At 34.8% G+C, this 25,688-nt stretch overlaps 1 protein-coding gene across 1 annotated transcript in view; it reads right to left on the bottom strand.

The window, feature by feature from the left end:
- Positions 1-2,242: 2,242 nt before the first annotated feature.
- ZCWPW2 (zinc finger CW-type and PWWP domain containing 2) overlaps positions 2,243-25,688 on the bottom strand; it is a 140,969-nt gene continuing 117,523 nt past the window's right edge. Inside the window, exons 8-11 of the mRNA XM_069472020.1 lie at positions 13,661-13,719; positions 12,175-12,242; positions 5,586-5,710; positions 2,243-2,404 (exon numbers count right to left, since the gene is read on the bottom strand). Of these exons, the coding sequence (XP_069328121.1) occupies positions 2,243-2,404; positions 5,586-5,710; positions 12,175-12,242; positions 13,661-13,719 (414 nt within the window). The remainder of the gene's footprint in view (positions 2,405-5,585; positions 5,711-12,174; positions 12,243-13,660; positions 13,720-25,688) is intronic.

Genomic DNA, 25,688 nt, shown 5'->3' with positions numbered 1-25,688 from the left:
CATGGCTTGCCTCTGAACATGGGACATTTACCAGTAGGGAGTTGCCAACGAGGCATGATTCTTGGCCCTGAGGACAGAGATGTTGGTTCAGGGTTCCTGGTTCCCTCATTCTATTTCCTGGGCATAGTCTATCTCAAAATTTGAAAGCCTATATTCCCTCATGAATAGAGGTTCTCCCAACCTCTTCTTGAAAATAGAACATAGTGTCCTCTGCAGACAAAGCCAACTCAAATGTTTGTTCTCAGAATCATTCTGAGCTGCTCATGTGCACAAAGACTTCAGTGGAAATTCCAGACTTCTACAAGTCAAATCATAGCAGAGATAAATTCACTCTGGAAATTTCAGTACCTTATCTTAGAAATCTGACCTCAGTAAGTACTGACTATTCCACCAAGAGGAATTAGCTACAAGTTATCTAACTGATCTAACTAGATGGGGGTTTATATCAAACACTTGAATTGTGGATTAAGTCTTTCAAATACAATTTTAGTAAATTTTGTATTTGATTTTAAGCAGTAACAAAAGCTTGATCAAGTAGTTCTTAAGACATCTTGTAAGCTGTGAATATAAAATCATACTGCCAAGAAAAAGAGGAAAGGTTTTCTGAAATACTTTGGTTATTCCACAGCTATAAGAAAAAGTGGAGGCCTTAGCCTTTGCTGTTTTATATCACTTAGAACTTAAAAACATTATGTGTTGAGAGACTATTACTAGTCGCATTGCTATTGAAATTCAGGCTTTGTCAAAGCATGAATAGCTTAGAATCTCTGCTGAACTGATGCAGTTTGGCCCAGACTTGATATACGTCCTACATTTCTAATCCGCATGTATTGCTACTTCAGAGAACAGCATTGTGAATACCAGAAACCTGAAGTCGTCCTTGATTCCTCCCTCTGTCTCACCCCTATATTCAATCTCCAAATCCTAATAATCCACTTATGTAAATTTAGCTTGAGTCTATCTACTTCTGTCCACTGCAGTACTTCCATAATTTAGGCTCTCATGATCTCACAAGAGAATTTCTGAAGTAGTCTCCTAACTGGTCCCCTGCCTCCAGGGTTACTCCCTCTCACTCCATTCTCCATACTGCAGCTGGTGTGATCTCCTGAAATGTAAAAAGGATTCCATTATTGAAAACTGTTCAGTTAGTCCCTACAGTTTTCAGGATACATTGTAAGCTCCTCGGCCTACAAACACCACCTTCCTGAGCTGCTAGGCCTTAACTTCTCACCATCACACATCACTGCAGCTAATTCAACTAAGAGCAAATCCCAAATGCTCTCATGTTTTTTTTTTTTTTTTTTTTTTTATCTCCTCCAGCTTTGGGTTTGTTTTTATGTGCTTAGAATGGCCTTTCCTCTACCACTCCCCCCAGTCAGAGATAGGCACAGAGAAAGCCAGAGCTGGAACTAGACAGGAGTCAATGCCCCACCTCTGATGTACACAGAACAAGATCTAGAAGGACACTCACTTAAAGGGTTCATGGAAATAGCTGAGGAATGACATACTTTTCATTTTTCTATATTGTTGTATATTTTATAGTGAATATGTTTAACTTTTCTGTACACATTTTTAATTACATTTTCCCATCCTCAAGATGATACTTCCAAAGATACTGATTCAGTGGGGAAGGGTCCAGCATTCTGGTCTTCCAAAGTCTCCCAGGGACTTTGTTAAGCAGCCAGTTTGGAGAACCATGGTTGAAATGATTGCTTCACATATAATGAGGCAACTGACATTTTTTTGTTAAGAAAAGTTTCAACTCTATTAAACAACTATTTTAAAAATTATTTCCATTTATTTTGTAAAAGTTTAATTCTACTACTAAAACACATTCTCTAAGTATATTAGATTTGAATTATCTCTAAGTATTATAATATCTTGGGCAGCCATTTTAACAGTTAACTATTTTGAATAAAGGGCCTAAATAATCATTGTAAAGCTTGTGTTTGTGAGGTAAATTCCATAAAATTTAATATTTTAAAATTCAGGAAAATAGGAAAACATATATAAATATAAACATCAGGAGCTTTTTGATTCTAAATTTTTAACATTAACTTAAATACCATTTGATTGGCTCCCAAAACCATGGACATTCTCAAAATGTGAAGCAGATGGTTATTACAAATATCAACTTTAGCATAATGTGCAACTATTTCACTAAACATTTTTAAGTTTTGACTGGGAAAATATGAAGATGCCAATGTTTTCATAACTAACTTTTGAAAGTATGTATAATGCCCTAAAATTCAGACATCAAAGCATCTATTTCTTTAAATTTGTTAGTTATATTCTCAATACATTCTCCAGCTTTTAGTTTTATCCCATCAATTACAAGATAGTCCTCTTCATAGTGGTTTTCAAATGGACTGCTCGCAGGAGCTTCAGGGTTGCATTTAGATAACTGCAAAAACAACCATATAATTAATCAAAGTGACATCAAATTTACTTGATTATTTGAATAAAACATAAAGTAGTCAGTAATTCCTTAAGCCACAACAGTTATACAAAGTTTTCTGTTATTCTGGTGTTCAAATAATGATTACCATATATAGCATAATATGTGGTAAATGTGTTTGTATATGAATAGTTATCATTTAGGTCCTATTTTTATTCCTCAATATTATACAGTTTCAGTTTTAATTTTATGCTTTGGAAAAGCATGATTATTTTAATTCTGAGTTTTCTATATTTGTTTATTTTTTACATTATTGTTATAGGGACTATAGGGACTAAAACTGTTTTAGTCGCATTTTCTGTGGTCATCTTCTCAACAGTATCTGCATTACTTACAAATAGTGACCATCTTTTCTAGCTTAGTGGGAAAGGACACTGGTAAAAACAATGCACACACACACACACAGACATAGACACACACATACATGGAATTTATAATTTCAAAGTTCATTAAGGGTAGGGTTAACTTCCCATGTAATTCTATGGAAAAAAAGAATACACATGTAGTTCATATAAGTATTTTCATACATCAAAAATGTACCTTTAATACAAATAATTATTCAGTGAACTCTGTCTTATTTATATATGGATTATTCAATTTGTGAATTATTCAGGTAGATTTATAAAAATCTAAAATTTATTTCTTCCCATTGCTTGCCAAGTCAGGGCATGTCATCCATTGTTAATATTAGCTAAAGAAGAACATAAATAGGAAGGTGACTCTACTGAGGAAAATAATCTCATAAAGCATTTCAATGACAAATAGAAATGAGTTTTGATTATCCATGTGTGTATGCTTTTTTCCACATTGTTACTCTCAACCATTGGTGTAAATACTTGAGAGTAATCAAACTGAAACCTCATAGGTGAAACGAATAATGAAAACATCACCAAATTTACAACTTTGAAAACAGCTCATATAATATCTGCTCAGAGAATCAACATGCTCAGAACTTTAAAATTATCAGGTGGCTCTTTTTGGCATGCTTAGCTTATGGGAGGGCCCTTTCTTCTAAAAACAAAACACATCTCTAGTTTTAAGTGGAGTTGGCTTTGGAAGCCGTATTAACTCTTTATAATGAGTAAGAATAAATAAAAAAAATCCCAGAGGTGATTATTTCTTTACTTTAAAACTGGAAATTGCTCCAGCTTAATAGTTGGTTTCACTGCTATTCTCCTAATTTAAAAGTGAACAAGGCCCTAAATACCCTGAGCCTGGCATGAAGGCCAGACTCACAAAGCTCAGTGTGCAGACGGCTGATGAACCAGTCAGCAGGAGGCACTCACCTGCCTGCCGACAAGTTAAAATGGTTAATTTTTACAATTCCTAAATGCCTTTTGAAAGCATAAATAATACAAGAATCTAAGACAAAAAGCAAGCTTCTGCATAGTGATGGATTAAAATACTGTATTTTATTTTAAGAAATAAAAATCAGAAGTAATTTTCTATTCTATCAAGTTACTAGTTATAATGGCAAAATAGAAGCCAATTCTGTGGCTGCAAAAGCTCCAGGACATCACTATAAAAATCAGCCTGGCTGTATTTTTGAAAAGACAAATTGCTAACACTGAAAACACATTGCACAAAACCATATGGTGTTCAAACAAAACACACATTTCCTAGAAAATAATATAATTTGTATATTAATTATATTTATACAAGATGTATGTCACCAATCTATAGATCTTGTTCTATAAAAGGTAAGACCCTTATAGGGAAAACAAGTCTTTTTGAAACCCTATTTGGAAAAATGGCATTTATAACCCATGCAAATTCAGGTAAAAGTTGATACTGCTAGTGCTGATTAAGAAAACTATCATCCTTTTCAACTCAATAGGAGTTTTTAACATTAATTTTATTTTCTTTTAACACATTTATCTCCATAATGGTAAATTATATATATTTTCTTAATTTCTGACTCAATAAAAGAGGTGTTTAAGAATCATCAATATTTTTGTTGAAGTTCTGAATAAAATCATGCAATTGGGCAGTCTGCTTAAGTGTGTAAACCACCTTGTGCATTTATAAATCCATCTTTTCTACACCTGAGAAGAGACAGACTTAGTGATAGGTAGTTGCTCAAAGTGTAAATGTGGGAAAAGAGAGATGAAGTAAGAAAATCTTAGCACTTACTCTCTTTAGCAACTGCCATTGCCAATTCTCACTCATAATAATAGCTAATCTTAGGTGTCTATTTCTATGCAATACACTTTTCCTGGTTTATATTATTAATATTTAATACTCAAAACAATCAATCTGAGGCAGTTGATAAGCAACTTTGCCAAATTACACAAGTCATTATTGGCAGGACCCAGGATTGGGACACGGGCATTATATTCTAAAGCCAGAGTCAATATGCTCTCTTGACTCCAGGCTCACTATACATCTAAATGAATGAATGAATGAATAAAACCTTAAGGATACACACAACTGACTAGGCCTATTTTTCTGCCTAGTTAGAGAATAGCTGCACCACTTTATGGAAGTGTTTGTCTGTTTTCTCAAACCTACCCCATTGCTTCTCTGTATTAATGAGATGGGTCTTATACCATAAACTCTCATTTTACTTGCAGAGGCATTGAATGAAGCAAGCACATATGGCCTTTCTAAGTCCAACATAGAAAGCCAAAAGAAAAAAAAAGGGCCAATCTAGATACAAATGGTAAAACTTATTCCAATGAAAAATTCTACCTCCAGTATGTTCATGATGAGGTTTGTCCCTGTAGAGGTTATCCTGGTGCATGACCCAGACAGGGCAGATTTTCCAGTGAGCTACTGTTACCCTGGCCCCTTCTCCTGACCATAAAGATCAGCAGGGGAGAGGTCTCTGTGTAGTGGCCCACCTCAGCTACAGTCAGCCCCCACTATCTTTCTCCATTCCAATCCCAAAGATCTAATATTAAAAGAACTCTTCTGCTTAAACACAAATATATTTTCAAACACTGATAGATGTATTTTGATTTCTGAACAGGCTACTAGTTTATTATTCACCTCATGATAATCAAGTCTCAAATTTCAGATGAGAAAATGGTTTTCCATATAATTAAAGTGTACAGCCAGGAACAAATTCTGCCATTTAAAGAATTTGAAGTTATTATTTAGGTCTGATAATAATTATCAATACTACCTTTTCTCCTGCATTTATTTCCTCTCCATGTTCTTCTTCAGACTCATCAGGTATTGCTGTGGGCTCTAGTGCTTGCTGTAGCATTTGCTCCAACTCTTTCAGTAAAACTTCAGTCTCAGAGACAACTAAAGAAACATCATTAATATAGTAAAAAATGCTACTTCTTAATTAATTCAATCTAATTCATAATCTTAACTACCCAGAAAGAAGAAATCTTCTAAATGCTACAAGATAAAACATAAAAATTTCATATAATTTTCACATAGGAGCTCCACTTGATCAAAATTATTATGAATTTCAAGGTGAACCTTTTATAATTCTTCCTTGAAAAATGTAGGTTATATTCTTGCTATGTATAAACTATAAAGTAGCAGGGAAATATCAAAGCTTATTAGAAGTTTTTGTTGTTTATTTTTTTTAAATTGGGGGCCAAGGGCACCAAAATAAATTGTTATTTATAGACCAGGGGTCAGAAAATTTTTTCTGTAAAGGTCCAGAGAGCAAATATTTCAGGCTTTGTAGGCCAGATGTTCTCTGTGACAACTACTCGATTCTGCTGTTGTAGCACAAATCATTGACATGTACATAAACGAATGAGAGAGGCTATGTTCCAATAAAACTTTATTTACAAAAACAGGCAGCAGCTGGTGGCCTGTGGGCTACAGTTTGCCAATCCCTACCACAGACTACTAAAACTACTGTTTAAAAGGAAAAGTATTGTAATTAAGTGGCTAGGCTGAACACAAGCTAGTCCATTCCTAAACCAAATGGCAACACAGCTTAATTACCTAATCTGATATTTTAAAAAAATACTTGACTTATAAAACTTTTTTTTTGCTACTATGACATAAATATATAAGTAGGCAAAAAATCTGGTAATTCATTGAATTTATTGAGATAAAACTGTATCCTCCACCAAAAAAATAAAAGCCCATTTTAACTCTATGGATTCAACTACTAATTAACAATATGCATTTGAATTCTTCACTGAAACAAAACAAACATTTTCATTTGATACAAGGCCTATTGAATCAAAGATCAAAGAGAGGAGGCCACATGTGGCCTGCTGCCCTGTACCAGATACAGATGGAGCATCTGAGAAGCCTTTCCAAAAACAACATAATTCAGAAAGAAAGGCCGTGAGTACATGCCTCTTCATCTTCTACTCTGATTACTAAAATCTAACATACCACCTTCTATTATCTGCTATACGTCAGCAGGTCACCCACAATCATACCAGGTAGAGCAGCTGAAAGTTCATGGAACATGAGCATATACCCAAATATGACATAAAAAAGAACTTTAAAAATTCTGATAAAACTATTATTAAATAATAGTGTTAAATAAAGTCATGGGAAGTTATGAAATAGAAAGATTTTCTTTTCTTGGTTGTCACTACAGTACTAGAAAACCAATTTTTAGTTTATATTTTTTACAATACATTTTTGTCTACAAAAATAATTTTTCTGTCAATAGTTATTGCTTGCCCTAGGCACTTTCATATTCAATCAACAAATATTTATTGTGTACCCAGTAAGGGCCAGAAACTCAAGAAAATAAGCCTTCCTGGCCATCATCATGTCTTCCCAGCTAATCTTAGGCTTTCTCTATGGAAAATATCTTTCAAAACAGTTTGAAAGAAGCTTTCGGATAAGCCACTGCACACAGTAGAACAAGTTTCCATGTTTAAAAAACAAGCAAACAAAAACTGAAATTAACATGTTAGTTGCTGCCGGGCGCGGTGGCTCACGCCTGTAATCCTAGCACTCTGGGAGGCCGAGGCGGGTGGATCGCTCGAGGTCAGGAGTTCGAGACCAGCCTGAGCAAGAGTGAGACCCCCGTCTCTACTAAAAATAGAAAGAAATTATATGGACAACTAAAATATATATATATACAAAAAATTAGCCGGGCATGGTGGCGCATGCCTGTAGTCCCAGCTACTCGGGAGGCTGAGGCAGTAGGATCGCTTAAGCCCAGGAGTTTGAGGTTGCTGTGAGCTAGACTGACGCCACGGCACTCACTCTAGCCCGGGCAACAGAGTGAGACTCTGTCTCAAAAAAAAAAAAAACAAACATGTTAGTTGCATCCACATAGATCTGTGTTCTAGGGTTACTGCTATACCCTAAGAACACAGAGTATAGAATGCTATATTATAGAACAGTGGTATTCAAAATTTGGTGGACATAATAATCACCTGGAGATTTTATTTAAAAATGTGGATACAACTCCATGCCTACTGAATCAGAATTTTCTAAAGGAATGTATATTTTTATTGAAGTACTTTCATTAATGAAATCAACCCCCTTTAAAAGACAGTTTTCTTATTTAGTAACCTGTTACTTAATAGATGACTATTTGTGGTTATCTTCACATCGATTCCTTAGTCCCACTCACAAATACTATATTTTCGTACTGTATGTTCTGGGCCTATGAAAATTGGTACTGATATTTAATGCATTGTTCAGAAGATGCATTTTGAGCTATGTTGTAAAGGAAAAATGGCAAACAAACATCTTTATATTTCTAACACTAGGCTAAAATACAATCAATTTATAATAACGAATGTCATTGCCAAATGGTATCGTAGGTTTTTTGTTTTCAAGTGATCTGGAAAAATATGTACATTGCCTTTTGATCAAAGGGTAGACAAAGTAATGGATGATTTCCTAAATCAACCAGGGTTCATAACACCAACTTGACTGATGTCAAATTCTGCTTCCAGAACCACGGAAGGTTTGATTTGCTAAATAGTCATTCCTATATTGTAAAGTGAAGTTCAAAAATAATTCTCAAGAAATACCAGTTACTGTAATCTACAAACTAGGTTATCAAAATTGGTCAATAATATCCTCCAAAGATAGGGACAAAATGAATGCCTTTGCTGATTTCATGACCAATCATCTTCTATCAATACTGATTATCTTGCAGTTTCCCTGACTTGTTTCAATCTGTTGTTGAGAGTAAAGTGGCAGCATTATGGTTGTTCCATCACTCAGAGGAAAAAAAATGAAAGAAAGAAAGAAAAGAAAAGAAAAAGTATCTCTAATGCTAAGTTCATATCTGGCTTTTATAAATTAATGTATATAAAATAAATCAGTGTTATTTTTCCATTCCTGATAAGAAATAACTCACTATTTGTCTCAAGAAATCAGTCACTATTTAAAAAATTTCCAAATGTACATCTATGGAGTTTTCTTTGATCTCTATTTTTCTATTAAATGTTTAAGAAGGTATTTCCTCTCCTATATAGAGGCTACTGGCTTGGTTACCCCAAAGCTGGCACTGAAAAAAAAAAGTCTTAAATAAATTAGCAGGGCCATTTCAATGTTGAAATTCTGAAGGCATTTTAATAGATGAGGAGAAAAAAGTCCTTGGTTGGCTTTTGTTTTAAAGTAAACACAAACACTCCTCCTGTGTGCTTACAATTTAAATGTAGAGATGGTACAATACAGGTTGAGGTATAATAAAGAAGACAGAAACTATTCCTGGAGACACAAACAAAAATAGGAGGCATGGTGCTTTTTGGGAAAGGGAGATGAGGGTCAATCCCACCTTTTAACCTAGAAGTTAAAGGTAGATCCGAAACCAAGAGTCAGTGGGCAAAGTTTGTCTTGAGTAGTAAGATATCACCTTTCTTCCTATCAGTGCTTCTACTTCCTAGACCCAGGCCCCAGGGCCTTCATGGTTCCTCTCAGGTTTACCCTATGATTTAGACCTTTCCTATATTAACAATTCTCTTCCAAGCTTACCTGTCTCTGGTGGTTGATAAACATATCCTTTGCTAATTTAATAATGAATGTTAATGGATTATTAGTCCTGAGTGATATGTCAATGTTTTATTTATCCAAGCTTTTATAGTCTGTCTACGTCCCCCAAAGAAATCAAGTATTTATCAACAGAAAACAGTAAAACAATAAAACAAACAACAAAAACTCAAAAGACTAAAAGAAACCAAATCAATTCATTAAGGAGAGTACAAAGGGCAATAATTAAATTTAAAAATGCTTAGACAAACTACAATGTTGTATGAAATACCCATAAATTTACCTTTAAGATTCCTGATACTCAAAGCAATCAAGGAAATAGCTGCACAGTTTGATTAATTTTAATAAGTTATGTGTTGCTGGAAAAGTCATATAACCTCTTAAGGGCCTACTTTCCCCATCAATAAAATGGGAGATAACATAATATCTACTTTATCTACCTCATATAGATCCTGTAAGTGTTAAATAAACAAATATATGTGAAGTATTTAGAACAATGAAAACACATAGTAATTGCTAAAGGTGCTGGTCATCATTATTATTATTGCTCTTATCATTTCATCATAATAGATGAATTTTCCTGTCCCCAAATACTGAAAAGAAATTTGTTATAGAAATGATACAAATAAAATATAGTACATGATATTCCTGGTAGCAATTTTCCCAAAACTACAGACATACTTTACAAAACCTTATTTGTTAGATTAAATCTTTACACAGCCATGGGCATACAGTTTAAATTATTTAATGGTTCCTCAGCTTTTTCTATTAATTTCCAGAGAAACAGGTCCTGTCCATGTTGGATATGAGGTCTTCTACTGCATCTCTTTTTCACTGATGAGGACACTGACACTTGGAGAGAGAAAGTAGCTGCACTTAATGAGCTCTCTTTCCGAACCCTAACTTAGGGAGTCTTAGAAGGAGAGGAAAGGAGAGGAGAGGAAAGGAGAGGGGAGGAGAAGAGAGGGGAGGGGAGGGGAGGGGAGGAGAAAAAGAGAGGGAGTGAAGAAACTTGTGGAGCATAAAGCTCATAAAGGAACAGCAAGTCTGGAGCAGAAGTCTAATGGGGAAACTATAGCACCTGGGAGTGTAAGGCAAGCAAATCCAAGAAACAGGGCAGAGATTCAAGAAGAAGATGGTATAACTTCCTTCCATTATTTGATCTAGGACTAATCCTACCTTAAGCTATGAAGAAATGAGAGATATCAGAGGCTTGGATTGAGGAATTCACCAAAGTATGGGTAGGGGATAAAAAAACTTCAAGAAGGTAAAACTTGAAAAAGAACCACTCTTTTAGGAAATGAGTCAGCTCTTGCAGAGATTAGATGTTCCTGCTCTTTAGTTGTTCACAATGGTATGGAGGAATAAAATACAGATCAGGCTATTTTAACAATTAGAGACTTTCATGGCCATATGATGTGAGACTCCTGAAGGGGTTTCCTTTACCTGGTAACTACTGAGATGTATTCATTCATTATTATGGCAGGGTCATTTCCAGTCAATGGATGCCTCCTGGCTGCAGTGGATTTGTGTGAGTTGGATGGGAGAAAGCTGGTGATGTAGACCTCAGCTCCAGTGCCAGGGTCTCCTAGTGGGATCTCAGTTCAGGGATAAACAGGCTTTTGCATTTCTACAGGAATATATGAACTGATCATGTGAGGCAAAGGGACTAAATAGCCAAGAAAAGGCACCTAAGTTAGTAGAAAACAGCGGCAGAATAAGTTTGCAAAGAGGAACGATAGAATTTTGCAGTGGTTGAGGAGAAGAACAAAAGGACTTTTTAAAAAAATAGGCTGGGCCTGGTGGCTCACGCCTGTAATCCTAGCACTCTGGGAGGCCGAGGCGGGAGGGATCGCTCGAGGTCAGGAGTTCAAGACCAGCCTGAGCAAGAGCAAGACCCCCGTCCCTACTAAAAATAGAAACAAATGATCTGGACAGCTAAAAAGATATATAGAAAAAAATTAGCCAGGCATGGTGGCACATGCCTGTAGTCCCAGCTACTCAGGAGGCTGAGGCAGAAGGATTGCTTGAACCCAGGAGTTTGAGGTTGCTGTGAGCTAGGCTGATGCCAGGGCACTCTAGCCTGGGCAACAGAGCGAGACTCTGTCTCAAAAGAAAAAAAAAAAAAAAAAAAACTACTCCATCCTTCCTCTGCCTGTTTTCCTTTCTTTTAATGAGACTATAAATGAGTGGCTTTATTTAGCCAATTGAAATGCAATGCCATAGGATCTGGGGGTGGCTTGCTTCAAGGAAGAGAGGGAGTATGGCATTGAAAATTCCTCAGGGTGTAATGGATTTTGAATATGACTGCCAAAGTTCCATTTTGCAAATAAGCATTTGACTGCTTTTCAAGACTAAAGAAAATGTAGGAAGAGTAAATCACCTTTGATAATTAAAACTTCCTCCCTGCATTCCACATTCACACTACTATGTTCTAGTACCAATAAAAATTAATTCAGTTGCAAGTCCCAGTCTGCTGCTTTTCTCCCATCTCTACTTTTGGCACTCCTAGGACCCGAATGAGTTTGGAATGGAGAAGTCTGGACTGAAACACATAGTTGTTGGTATTTCCTCCCACAACTGTGGATGCTTTACTTAAAAAAGCAAACACATGACTAAGCTGGAGAAAATTTAATTTCAAGAAAATAGAAATCAAAAGAAGGACAATTAAAAAACCCTAGTATATGAATCAATACCAAAAAGGACCCATTAATAGTTCTCATATATATGAACAACAGATTTTTTTTCCTTCAAAGGACTACAATTACATTTTGTGGAATTTAACATAGGTTAAAGAATTAAAAGCAGGATGAGTCTTCACATACCCATGTTTTCCTTTGATAAGGCATCATCTGAACAAACGTTTTCAAAAGAGTATTTTAAAATCGCTTTCCTAAAAAAAGAATTTGACAGATTTAGTTTCAAAAGATTAACCATATATATTTAAATGACCATTGTGTATATCAATGATAATTGCAGATTATGAATATATATTTCTTTATCTTAAGGTACTTTTCCTTGCTTGTTTTATGCAGTGAGACAGCATGATGCAGTGAAAAAAAGGGGACTGATACTGATTTGCAACCAGTCACTGTTGGCTCATGTCTAATCCTAGCATTTTGGGAAGCCAAGGTGGGAGGATTGCTTGGGGGCAGGAGTTTGAGAGCAGCCGGAGCCACGTAGTGAGACCCTATCTGTAAGAAAAAAAAAAAAAAAATTAGCTGTGCATGGTGGCATGCTCCTGTAGTCCCAGCTATTCAGGAGGCTGAGGTAGGAGGATTGCTTGAGACGGGGAATTGAGGTTGCAGTAAGCTATGATAATGCCATTGCATTCTACCCCAGGCAATAGAGTGAGACTCTGTCTCAAAAAAAAAAAAAAATATATATATATATATATATATATATAAAAATTTGCACTCTCACTAGGTGCAAAGCAGCAAAGCACTAATAATCTACCAAGCACTTTACATGTAATCCTCCTCCAAAAAACCTACTAAGTAATTCTTACTCTCATTATATAAAGAAATTAAGAAATTTGAAATATCAGAGAAAACAAGAAATTTGACAACTTAGAAAAATAGTTGAGCATGACAGAACTAAATTCTGTCAGACTGCAAAATCCATTCTTTTTCCACTATACTATGTTGCTGATTTAGAGTCAGAAGACATTTGTTCAAATGCTTTTTCTCTAACCATAAGATCTTGAGAAAGTCACTTAATTTTTCCAAGCTACAAATTCTTCATCTTTTAAATGGAGATAATTATGATACACTTCCTATTTGATGGGGTTAGAGTGAAGTGTAACTGAAATAAGAGAGTGAGGGTCCATTTTTAAAATTTAATTATTCGTCTTCTGAAAAAGTACAAAGAAGAAGAAAAGGACTATTAGTGTCAGTCTTTGTGTTTGAGTAGGACTCCTTTTAACATAGCACTGATGACCATTCTTTAAAAACAAACTGTATGGCTAGTTCAATGATAAACACTAAAACTTGTCATCAGTGGCTTATTAGTTCATTATCAAGGCCTGTTTCTCATTTGCATAATCTATTTTTAAACTAAAAATCTGCTTCTAATCTGGTTGCCCATATACTATTAATCTTTAAAAGTTCTGATTCAACATATGTATAAAAAGATAAAACTTTTTCCATACTTCTAAGACTACTACTTGTTATATTAATTCTTTTGGAAAATGGTAAATACAATATTTCCCTAGTGAAACAGAATCAAGATCAGGGGAAAGTCATGTAATAATTAAATCCAATATATATATTTTAATTTTATCACAATACTTTTTAATTTTAAAAAGCATACCTTTTCCTTTTTCTAAATTTGGGCTTTTTCTTTTCAATATTATTTTTGGAAACTTTCATCTATAAAACAACAACAAAAGGATGAGTTAGTTAATATGGAACTTTATTAGCTTAGTATTTTAACGGGTCCTACACAGTCCAAGCAATTTAGCCAGAAGAAAACTCTGACTAAATAACATAGCCCTAAATAACACTTGTAAGTCCAGTTAGTCAACCACCTCATAGTCACTGCAATTGCATTGATATGCCAACTTCCAGGAATGATAGACTGATCTGATTTGGATGTCTATGTCCCATGTTATCTATACTACCCCTTACTCACCTTTACAAAGACATAAAAATACTAAATCGAATAACTTTTAAGCTGGCATGACCTCTAGAGAAAGAAAAAAAATATTTGGATGCCAGCAGCATGAAATGCAAAGCTATTTAGGTGGGAACTGACATGGTGAAGGCGCATAGGAAATTTGTACCAAGATAGGGCCAAAAGAGTTTAGGGGTAGGATTTTCAAGTCTAAGCAAAGATAATTGACATGTTTTGGGGAGACACTAGTTAGAGAGCTGTACTGATAACATTCCATAAAGCCCAGGGCCTTCAAGGATTTTCTGTCCATAAAAAGAGAATAGGCAAAAATTTACTCACCATTCACCAGGACACAAAAGCAACAAGGTAGTATGTAGTCTGACTTGAGGAATTAGATGGAAAAAAGTAGTAATCCTAAAAGAATGAAAATACTAGGCCTATACTATCAAAGTGAGAAACACAAATTTATGTCTCCTGAGATTTCCAAATCAAATAATTAGCATGAAGATTTATCCACGATTTCTAAAATCACTAAAACAAAAGTAAGCACAAAAGCCAAACAATTAATATAAAGACTTATACAGGATCTATAACACCACTTTAATGTTCAGAAATATTAAAATTAAGGGTATGAAGATTATCTGGAGAAAAAATTCCTACAAAAATAATTATACATTCACTACATAATTCAGTTCACATAAAATTCAAAAACAGGCAAAACTATAATAAGATATGGCACTAGAAGTCAGGATACTGGTTACGTTGGATGTGGGGAGTGTGACTAAGAGAGGTAATGAGAACACTTCCGGGATTCTGAAAATGTTTTATTTCTTGATATGGTTAGAAGGGAATGTTCATTTTGTAAAAGTTCATCCAGTTTTATTTACATATGTTTTTCATTTTTATATGTTTGTATATAGTAATAAATCTATATTAAAAATCGACATGTTTAAGTTATCAAAAAGTTAAAAAGGAATAGAAACCATAAAGAACAGAGTCAAGTCTCTATAACATCTATGACCTATGGAAGAATTTGTAAAAGAACCAAATAGTACTTCTAGAAAAGTCAAATCATTGAATTTAAAATTTGGTGAATGAGTTAAAGAGCTCATTAGAAGAGAGAGTAAGTACTCTGGAAGGTAGATTTAAAGAAATCCCCAAATCTATAGCAGAGAGAGACAAAAAGAATTTTTTAAAGAGCAGTTAAGAGTCATGGAGAATAGATTGATAAGATCCAGCATACTTCTGAAAGGAGTTCCATAAAGGTAATATAGAAAGAGAAGGGAAGAGAAAATATATGAAGTGATAATGGCTAAGAATTTTCCAAAATTAAATAAAGCAAATTGTAGAAGCCCATAGTAGCAAGCAAGAATAATAAAAATCCATATTGTGACACATAATGGTGAAATTGCACACAGCAAAATAAAAAAGTAGATATTAAAAGCAATGAGAAGGAAAAGATAGAGTATAAAGGAATGACAATTAGACTGTAATAGACATGATATCAACAACAATACCTAGGAATATATCTTCAATTAAATTATACCCAACAAAACTGTAATTCAAGATAGTAGCCATATATTGTATATTGATTGAAGCTGTTTGAGGAGTACAAGGAGGTTCAATAATGTTTTCGCTACTTCTTTTGTTTGTTGGTTTCCAGGATTATAAAAAAAATTAAAATTTTAATATTAAATTTTTTTGAAGAGAGTGAGAAATGGTATAACTTTGCCAAAAGAGCTATTAAAGGATATACTTGGGAGGAAGAAGACTGAACACAGAAGAATCAAAAAAGAAGTGGAGATAAGTAAATTAATTGATAAACCTGGATAAATTTATGTAAATCTAAATAAACACTGACCTAAAAAAAGACTAATTGAAAATGGAGTAAAGAACAAGGAGGATTTATAAAAGTAGATAACTGAACAGAAGAGGAAAGGAGTTAGATCAAGATAAAAGTGTTAATATTTTAAGAACCCTGAATTATTCAAAAGGAAAGAGATGGTGATTAAATTTAAATTGTTAAATCAATTAAACATGTTCACATTTAAGGATAATTACCAAAAGAAGAGAAATACAATTTGTAATTTCTCAAAGAAAATTCATTTTTATTATGTCTCAAAATGTGTACCTCAATGTGTAGAAAAATGTATAGATTTAATACTTGAATAGACAGATAATGTCAGTCTAATCAGTACATTTATTATTTGGAATTTGCTGTTAACATTTTTTCTTTCAGTACAGTATGCATTCCCTTTAAAGTATTGCTTATATTATGAACTTTCTTTCACTGAATTTGCAAGTTTTATAATTTTAATCTAAACCCACTTTAAGCTATCAGTTCCCATGAGGTAGGGGCCAACAATCTGACCCATATAAGGAATAGACACTTGTTCCTATTTGGTCCACATCTGGATAGCTAATAAACTTCATGGGTCCCCTCTTGTCACGAAATTCTACTCATCCTCCAGACTGTCACCATGCCTACCTCTTTCCTTCTTTTCTCGCCAGTGTTGATTCTTTTCACTGCAGTGTTGATTCTGTCCAAAGTCTTTTTTGACATCTGGGATAGATTCTTAACCTTGACTCTCATCTTGATAATCAATCAAAGAGTCTGCAAGTTCCAAATGGTATAGCTACTCAGTGGTAAAAATTCAGTCTGGTTTCCTTAGTGAACATGGAGTAGATCTTCCATTTCAATTTTCCCAATCCCTGCTAACCCTTTGTAAATGACTAATACAGTTAAGAAAATTGTCCGGCCGGGCGCGGTGGCTCACGCCTGTAATCCTAGCACTCTGGGAGGCCGAGGCGGGTGGATCACTCAAGGTCAGGAGTTCGAGACCAGCCTGAGCAAGAGTGAGACCCCGTCTCTACTAAAAATAGAAAGAAATTATCTGGCCAACTAAAATATATATAGAAAAAATTAGCCGGGCATGGTGGCACATGCCTGTAGTCCCAGCTACTCGGGAGGCTGAGGCAGTAGGATCGCTTAAGCCCAGGAGTTTGAGGTTGCTGTGAGCTAGGCTGACGCCACGGCACTCACTCTAGCCCGGGCAACAAAGCGAGACTCTGTCTCAAAAAAAAAAAAAAAAGAAAGAAAAGAAAATTGTCCATCATCATCACCTTATGGAAAATCCTAGGCTTTCCTTAGAGAAAGTGGTGGCTTCTTTTCATGTCTTTAGGCTGGCTGAGATTCCTCTGGGCTTGGTGGAGCATCTCTGATTCACAGTGAGGGAGACTGGGCTACTTTCCTACAGGTCTAGAGTTGGCTGAGGTAGCTCTGCCCCACATCTTCCTCAGACTACTGGGCAAACTTGGGTTGGAGCAGAAGTGCAAAATAAAAACAGAAATACTCAAGGCCTCTTAATGACTAGGCTCAGAATTGTCATACTGTCATTTCTATCTTATTCCATGGGCCAGAGTAAGTCAAGGGGCTCAGCTAAAGTCAAGGAGTGAGGGATTATACTCTTCCTCTTTAGAAGGAGCAACTGCAAAGGGTGAGGCTACAGGAAGTTGGTCACACTTCCTGATTCCAAAACTTATGACAAAGCTACAGAAATCAAGACAGTGTGGTATTGGGATAAGAATAGAAGAATGGATCAGTGACATAAAATTGGGAGTCCAGAAATAAACTCTCACATTTATGGTCAATTGATTTTTCAAGGATGCCCTGACAATTCAATAAGGAAAGAACAGTCTTTTCAAGAAATGATACTGAGAGAGCTGGATATCTACATGCAAAATGACAAAGTTTAACCTCTACCTCATATCATATATAAAAGTTAACTCAAATGGATCAAAGATTTAAATGTAAGAGATAAAACTGTAAAACTGTTAGGAAAAAACACAGAAGCAAATCTCATAAGCTCAAATTAGTTAATGGTTTCTTAGATATGACACCAGAAGTACAAACAACAAAAGAAAGAATAAACTGGATATCCTCAAAATTATAAACTTCTGTGCTTTTAAAGGACACCATCAAGAAAGTGAAGACAACCCACAGAATGGGACAAAATATTTTCAAAATCATATATCTGATAAGAAAATTATATGTAGAATATATAAAGAACTCACAACTTAAAAATACAGATAAATAAGCCAATAAAAATATGGTTAAAGAATTTAAATGGACATTTCTCCAAAAAACTATGAATGGCCAATAAGAACATAAAAAGATGCTTAGTATTGTTAGTCATTAGAGAGCTGAATATCAAATCCACAATGAGATACCATTTCATACACATTAGGATAGCTAAAATAATAATTAAAAAAAGACAGATAATTACAAGTGTTGACAAGAGTATGGAGAAAATGAAATCTTCATACACTGCTGGTGGAGATGTAAAATGGTGCAGCCACTTTGGAATACCATTTATTAGTTCCTCAAAATATCAAATGTAGAGTTACCCTATGATCAAGCAATTCCACTCCTAGGTATATACCCAAGAGAAATGAAAGCATATGTCTACACAAGAATTGGTAAATAAATGTTCATAACAGCATTATTCATAATAGCCAAACAGAAGAAACAACTCAAATATCTACCATTGGATAAATAAAGTGAGAGATATTCATATAATGGAATATTAGCCATTAAAAATAATACAGTACTGATACATGCTACAATATGGATGAATCTTAAAATCATTATGCTAAGTGAAGAGTGAAAAGCCAGAGACCATATGTTTTATACAATTTCACTTATCCAAAATGTCCAGAAAAGGCAAATCTATAGATACTGAAAATAGATTACTTGTTGCCAGGGATTGGGGAGAAGGTGGGAAATGGAAAGTGCCTGCTACTAGGAATGGAGTTTTCCTTTGGGGTGATGTAAAACTGTTTAAAAATTAGATAGTGGTATTGGTTGCACAAATTTTAATTTACCAAAAACTTCTTTAAAAGAATGAATTGTATAGTATATAAATTACATCTCAATAAATCTATAAAGTTAGTTACATGGAAAACTTGAAAATAAGGGGCTAGAATAAAATATCTCCATAATTATTAACAAAAAGAACCCTAATATAGCAATATTATGTTAGTCAAAAAGCAGATGTTAAGTCAAAACATAACCAGAGATAAAAAGGATTATTGCTCAATGCTAAAAGAAACAATCCACTCAGAAATTATAATTGTTCTGAAACTGTGTGTGCCTAAAATCTTAGTACTATAGTTTAGATGTTTGTCCCCTCCACACTTCATGTTGAAATTTGACCCCCAGTGTTGGAGGTGGGACCTAATGGGAGGTTTTTGGGTCATGGGGACAGATCCCTCATGAATAGATTATTGTCTTATCTCAGGGATGAGTGAGTCCTTACTTTATTAGTTCCTGAGAGAGCTGGTTGTCAAAACAGCCTAGCAAACCCCCCATCTCTTGCTTCCTCTCTTGCCATAAGAACTCTGCACATGCTGGCTCCCCCTTGCCTGCTACCATGAGCGGAAGCAGCCTGAGGCTCTTACCGGAAGCCAACTGGATGCCAGTGCCATGCTTCTTGTATATCCTACAGAACTGTGAGCCAAATAAATGTCTTTTCTTTATAGATGACCAAGCCTCAGGTATTCCTTTATAGCAAGACTAAATAGATTAAGATACTTAGCTTTAAAAGTACACAAAGTGAAAACGGACACAATTACAAGTAGAAACAGCTGAATCTACAGGGTTTTTTTTTCCCCTCTCTTAAAATTACTTACAGAATTTACTTCTCAAGAAAATAATAAAGTGGACACAAAAATTAGTGAAGAAATAGGAGAGTTCAACAACACAAGTAATAAGCTTAATCTAGTGAACATATATTGAACCTGGCATTGAATAATTAAAGAATACATATTGTTTTCAAGTTTGAAACATTTACAAATTTTACCACCTACTGGGTCACTAAGGAAGTCTCAAAAACATTAAAAACAATCCCTATTTTATAGACCACATTCACTAACAAAAATGCAATACCATATGAAATCAAAACTCGAAAGAAAGCTGACCAAATTGTAATCAATTCAGAGGTATAGAAGGATTCACACTCTCCTATGAATCTCTCTGTGACAAAAGTTATGATCTATGTCATTGAATTCAATGCAACTCTGTCTTCAAAATGTTTGTTAGTGTCTTTTATTACTAATCTTTTCACTTTAATTTGCCAACATGAGCTGTTTCTTAGTTCATCTTGTCTAATTCTTTCACTGTTTCACTGATCTTAATTTTACTGATTTTGAACCAACTGCAAGGGTAGGAACAACTTTTTTAAAAAATATATACTAAATGTTTTGCAGCTAGTAATGCCATTCACGTTTAAAAGCATTAACTATAATGAGATGACAGTTGAATTTAATAGCTCTCAAGCATTATTAAACAGCTTAAATATCCTAATACTCATTCAAGGGAGGTTTGCATGAAACTCTCAGGGAATTCACATTATCATGATGCTAAAGACTAAGTGGTGTTTTGTGATCTTCAACCTCACGGTAACATACAAATGTTTTTTCTAGGAGATATCTCTCTCTCTCTCTCTCTCTCTCTGTGTGTGTGTGTGTGTGTGTTGGTGTGTGTAGAGTTAAAAAGCATATAGAAATATTTTTGTCTAAACCACTGATCTACATCTCCAAAGACAATGTAGAGCTATTATTTCTATTTTGTTATTAAGTATCAGCTTAAATTATCTGCACATTTTGACTATGAAGTGAAATGGTTACTACAAAAGGAAATAAGATTAAGATAACAAAGTGAAAGCTACTTTATAGGTATTAGTAGAAATAGCACTAAACAGCTACCATAAATCAGGGAGATGTGTGTTGAAGATAATAAATTCCATTTCTGTTTTGTTAAACATTCCACAGCAACTAAAATGAACTAGTCAGTATTTGCCAAAATGCCCACACCTCCTGCTCTGAGCCTTTCTGATGTGACAGAGAAGAGCACAGAATCTGGCATGACAGGTTCTAGAGTTAAATACTAACTCTGCCACTTACTGGTTGTATCACTTTTGGTAAGTCACTTGACCACTTCAATAGCCAACAAAAGTCTGGTATAAAGTAAACACCTAATAAATACTTGCTACCTAGATGACTATTCTGCATTTCAAGGTCTTCTTTGTTAAATGACTAAAAAATATCTACCTCACAGTATTTGGGGGAAGACTAAGTTAAATAACATGCCAGAAAGCATCCAACTGTGCATCCCGATTAGTTGTTGAATCACTGTTTACCTCTGGGCCAGTGTCTGAATTCTATCCTTTTTGTTTATAGCATACAGCTGAGGGAACTTGGTATTCTAGCATTGTTGGACCTTGAGTAGTGTACTAGTTTTCTAGGGCTGATATAACAAACAAACTTAGAAAGCAACAGAAATTTATTATCTTACAGTTCTTTAGGATAGAAGTCAGTCCCTTCTAAGGACACTCATCATTAAATTTAAGGCCCACCTAATTCAAGACAATCTCATCTTAATATCCTTACCTTAATTATATCTACAAAGACTCTTATTCCAGACAAGGTCACAACTGAGTTTCCTGGTGGACATCTTTTTGGGGCCACAATTTAACCCACTACAAGTAGATACTGCAATCTTTACCTATCCCATCCCTTCCACTTCTCTTCCCACTGTTGCATAGCTGATTCTCCCATGTTGTCTACTATTCATTGTAAGGACCACAATGTGACAGAATTAGCAATACCTGGGAACTTGTTAGAAGTGCAATTTTTTATGCCTACTCTAAGGCTACTGAATCAGAAACTTTGGGGAATTAAACACAGGAATTGGTATTTAAATAAGCTCTTTAGGTGACTCTGAAGCAAAGTAAAGTTTTCGAGGCATTGGTCTAATATATCCAATCCAACCACACAAATATAACACTATATAAGTGTCATTGATTTTAAAGAAACCAAAATAAGTATTAGCTATTTCCTTGTTACATGTAAAAAACAAAGAAGCATATGTATAGAGATCCTAAGTTCATTTACTGAAAAAGAATATATATACATATACACATACACACACATTTATATAATGATAATTAGGATTGCTAACTGGAATGGCAAATGATAGAATTGCCATTTAATAACAAAGGCAGAAAGCCTGTAAAAATTCTGTTTACATCAGATTTATATAATCTGTATATACTGACATGACATTGCCCATTTTCTTAAATCACAATTCATCTAAATAAAAATACTTTTTATTTTTAAGCAAAAAGAACAAGTTTGTTAGCTGTGTTAAATCTGAGAATGTAAAATTTTGATTTGACATTTTATGTTCATAGAAGACATAGCTATGGCTTGTAATCTTCTTTTAAGAGTAATTGTCAGTCCATAGCCACTAAAAAGTTGCCTACTTTGACAGAATTTCCAAAAGTGAACTGTATGCTCTGAATAATGTACACAAACACCTTGTTAAAAGTTATCATGTAGGAGAAAAAGCCAATATCCTCATTTCCGTTTGGAAAATGTGCTGGGAAAACCTGCTTGGGGTCAGGATGAGAACTAGTTACGTGCAGCATTATAGGTGATGGTTTTTACTTAATCTGAGTATCTGGAGAGTATAGAAAATATAGTTAAGTCTTTGGGCCTAGATAAAGATTGCTTTCAACTCTCCTTAGAAAAGGAGGGGAAGATTGAAATGATCATTTTCTGGCCCTATTTTTATATACTATTTCAACAGAAAAAACACAAAAACACAAATCTAGTGTTTCTCATATAAATGTCAATCAATTGCCACATGCTCCAGTCTAGTCAATCTGTAGCAGAGTTCAGCATTCCTGTGAGATTTGGATAGTAACAGAGACCAGTTCCTGGCAACATGACTTATAAATATCTTGCTGTCCCCTGAACTCTCTCTTCAGGCACATATAAATTCACAATAAAGCACTGTGGATTTCTCTGCTTTGAGGAGCTTATCAGAGAAAACAATGGAGGATTGTGTATTCAAGTAGTGAGCTGAGGCACAGGAGAGTATTTTTCCTAAAATAGAAGTTGACCCTAGGCCTACCTTAAACAAAGGGCATAAAAGGCCTTCTATTAAAACCTACAATCCTGGCTCAGCATAGGAGTAATGGGAAACTTCAAGGAGCTCTGTGTTTCAGTACTTCACTGATATTTAATTTTTTTAATGGTCTTTGACTATCTTTTAAAAAAAATATTTGTTTGTTTATTTATTTATTTATTTATTTTGAAGACAGTCTCTCACTCTGTCACCCTGGGTCAAGTGCAGTAGCATCATCGTAGCTCACTGCAACCTCAAACTCCTGGGCTCAAGTGATCCTCCTGCCTTGGCCCCCCAGGTAGCTGGGACTATAGGCATGCGCCACCATGCCTGGCTAATTTTTCTATTTTTAGTAGAGACAGGGGTCTTGTTCTTGCTCAGGCTGGTCTTGAACTTCTGAGCTCAAGAAATCCTCCTACCCTGGACTCCCAGAGTACTAGGATTACAGGCGTGAGCTACCACGCCTGGTTGGTCTTTGACTATTTATACCAGGAATAGTATTATACATGGAAATTCAGGTTTGTTTGTTTTTTTTAACAGAACAGATTTCACTCATATCTGTAAGAGTCTGAGAATACTAAGGACTAATCCAAACAGAGTGTCCAGGGAGGGAAGAACCCACTGAAAAGCAGAACTTATGACACAGTTGTTCATCGATGGAATGAAGCCAGTAAATTAGATGATTTAACCTCTAATTGGATCTAAGTCAGTTGGAAACAATTCCTATTTGTGTAGTTTCTTCTATAGCCACTGGACACCTTAGCAAGGGAATGTTGGGAGAAGTTACAGTTTCTAGGGAAGGCTTTCTAGAATCTACATATTCAGTTAAATTTTAAAAAGCTGATGCACAGAGAACATTCAATGGTTATGGTACTCATATCACATTATTATTCTGGACAAAAGAATGACTGTTGAGAGCTTCATTATCTGTTTTTTAATTTTTTTCTCCATGAACTAGAGTAGTAAGGATAACCAGCCTGGTTCTTCAACCCACGGATCATCGTCAAATGTTCTGAGCATTTCTCTTCAGCATAATACATAAGAAGATCTCTCTATCACACAGGAATAGACAGACTATTCACAATAGCACAATCAAAAAAATTCTTTTAAAAATTTTGTTCAGTGTATAGCATAGATTTAAGATGTGTAGCTAATATAAGCATTTCATGCTACAGCAAATTATTTTTGGAACAAAGTGAAGGTGTGAAATACACAAACAAAAATAAAGACAAACAGCACCTCAAAGTTATTAGATTTTAAAGAATTTAAAAAGTAATATAATAATTTATAGACTTTCAAAGAAAGAAAATAGGTTTGTGTCATTTAACATAAATGAAAAGTTGAAAGATTTGTGGACAGAAGCCAAATGATTATAAATTTGAAATTATAGATTTGAATTCTAATGTTATAAACCAATTATATTAATTTTCACTGACATTATATTTTTTTCCAACGATAACATTTTTCTTTTCAAATGGAAAACACTAGTTGTTACTATTAGGCATAGCAAGATCACTTCATATCTACTGTAACAGCTATAATCTATAAAATACAAACTCATTTAAATTCCTATTCTATGTTATATCAATAACCTACTGATTAGTAATATTGTTTTGGTTTTAATGGAATGGAGTGCAGAAGATAATGGTGAACAAGAAATATTCCAAAGTTTAGATGAAACCCAGATTCATCTTGTGCTGAGCTCGATGTTGGAGATAGGACTTATGTGTCTCTGGATCAGAGAGAAAGGATCACATTTGTAATAAACGTAATCAGCAAAATTAATTGAAGAAAACTGCATACCACAACCTTTAGTCCCAAATAACAAAGGATAACACCTGGAAGCTATTCTTCATTTGATAACTGGGACTCAAGTTGGAGATGTTTTTGTTTAACAAAAGAGCAATCACATTTTGTGGAATTCTCTTTATTGGTTCAAAGTTAAGATGCAGTATGGAAAACAGGAGGACTTAAGATTGAAAGTTTTGAATTTTTGGAATCTGCATCACTAGATTTTAAGTATTACCAAACTCAAATTCCAAGTACATTAATCTCGAGTGAATTTTCAAATGGGCATTAGGTATAGAGAAACAAAAATTAATATAAAATTACTCTTCTTATAAAATGGCGACATTCAAAAAGAATACTTTTTTGTTTGCTTTTTACTAATAACCATGAAAATAATTCTTAAACAAGAGAGAAAATCACCAATAATAAACATCAATTTCTGTTTACCAAGCACCGAATCTGCATAACTAAACCCAGAATTTTCTCAAACCACTACATTGGTTAAGGAAGGCATCACTAATACCCCTCTCCACTTCCACCTTCTACTGCACCCCCTCAAAACTGCAACCTAGCAACAGCAAGCAGCCCAGCACTGCTGTGGATGGAAATACCACTCTTTTATAGCTGGCTGCTAGCCAACACCTCTCCCACTACATGCCCTGTGTACTTGGGGAATAGCATGGTGCTCACACTAGGGCACTGTTGTTTTATCTACAGGGAAGGAAAACAAAGGAGTTTTCAACTCTGCTGTATTCACCTCTGACACATATTTTACATATTTCCCCTGTACTCCCCAGCTCCTTTCACTCCCACTGGCCATCTTAGAAAACTACAAGTAGGCAATTTGGCTGAAGTTAGATCCATGGACTGAAAGTCAAATCTGAAAGAGGGTTTAGCAAATATACAAATCCCAAAGTAGACTTTTTTTTTTTTTTAATTTAAGGAGCAAATATAATCATTCACATC

Source organism: Eulemur rufifrons, chromosome 7 (genome assembly GCF_041146395.1).
Source record: "Eulemur rufifrons isolate Redbay chromosome 7, OSU_ERuf_1, whole genome shotgun sequence".
Taxonomy (NCBI): domain Eukaryota; kingdom Metazoa; phylum Chordata; class Mammalia; order Primates; family Lemuridae; genus Eulemur; species Eulemur rufifrons.
Note: the sequence above shows the minus strand (reverse complement) of the source record. Positions and strands in the feature narration are given on the sequence as shown.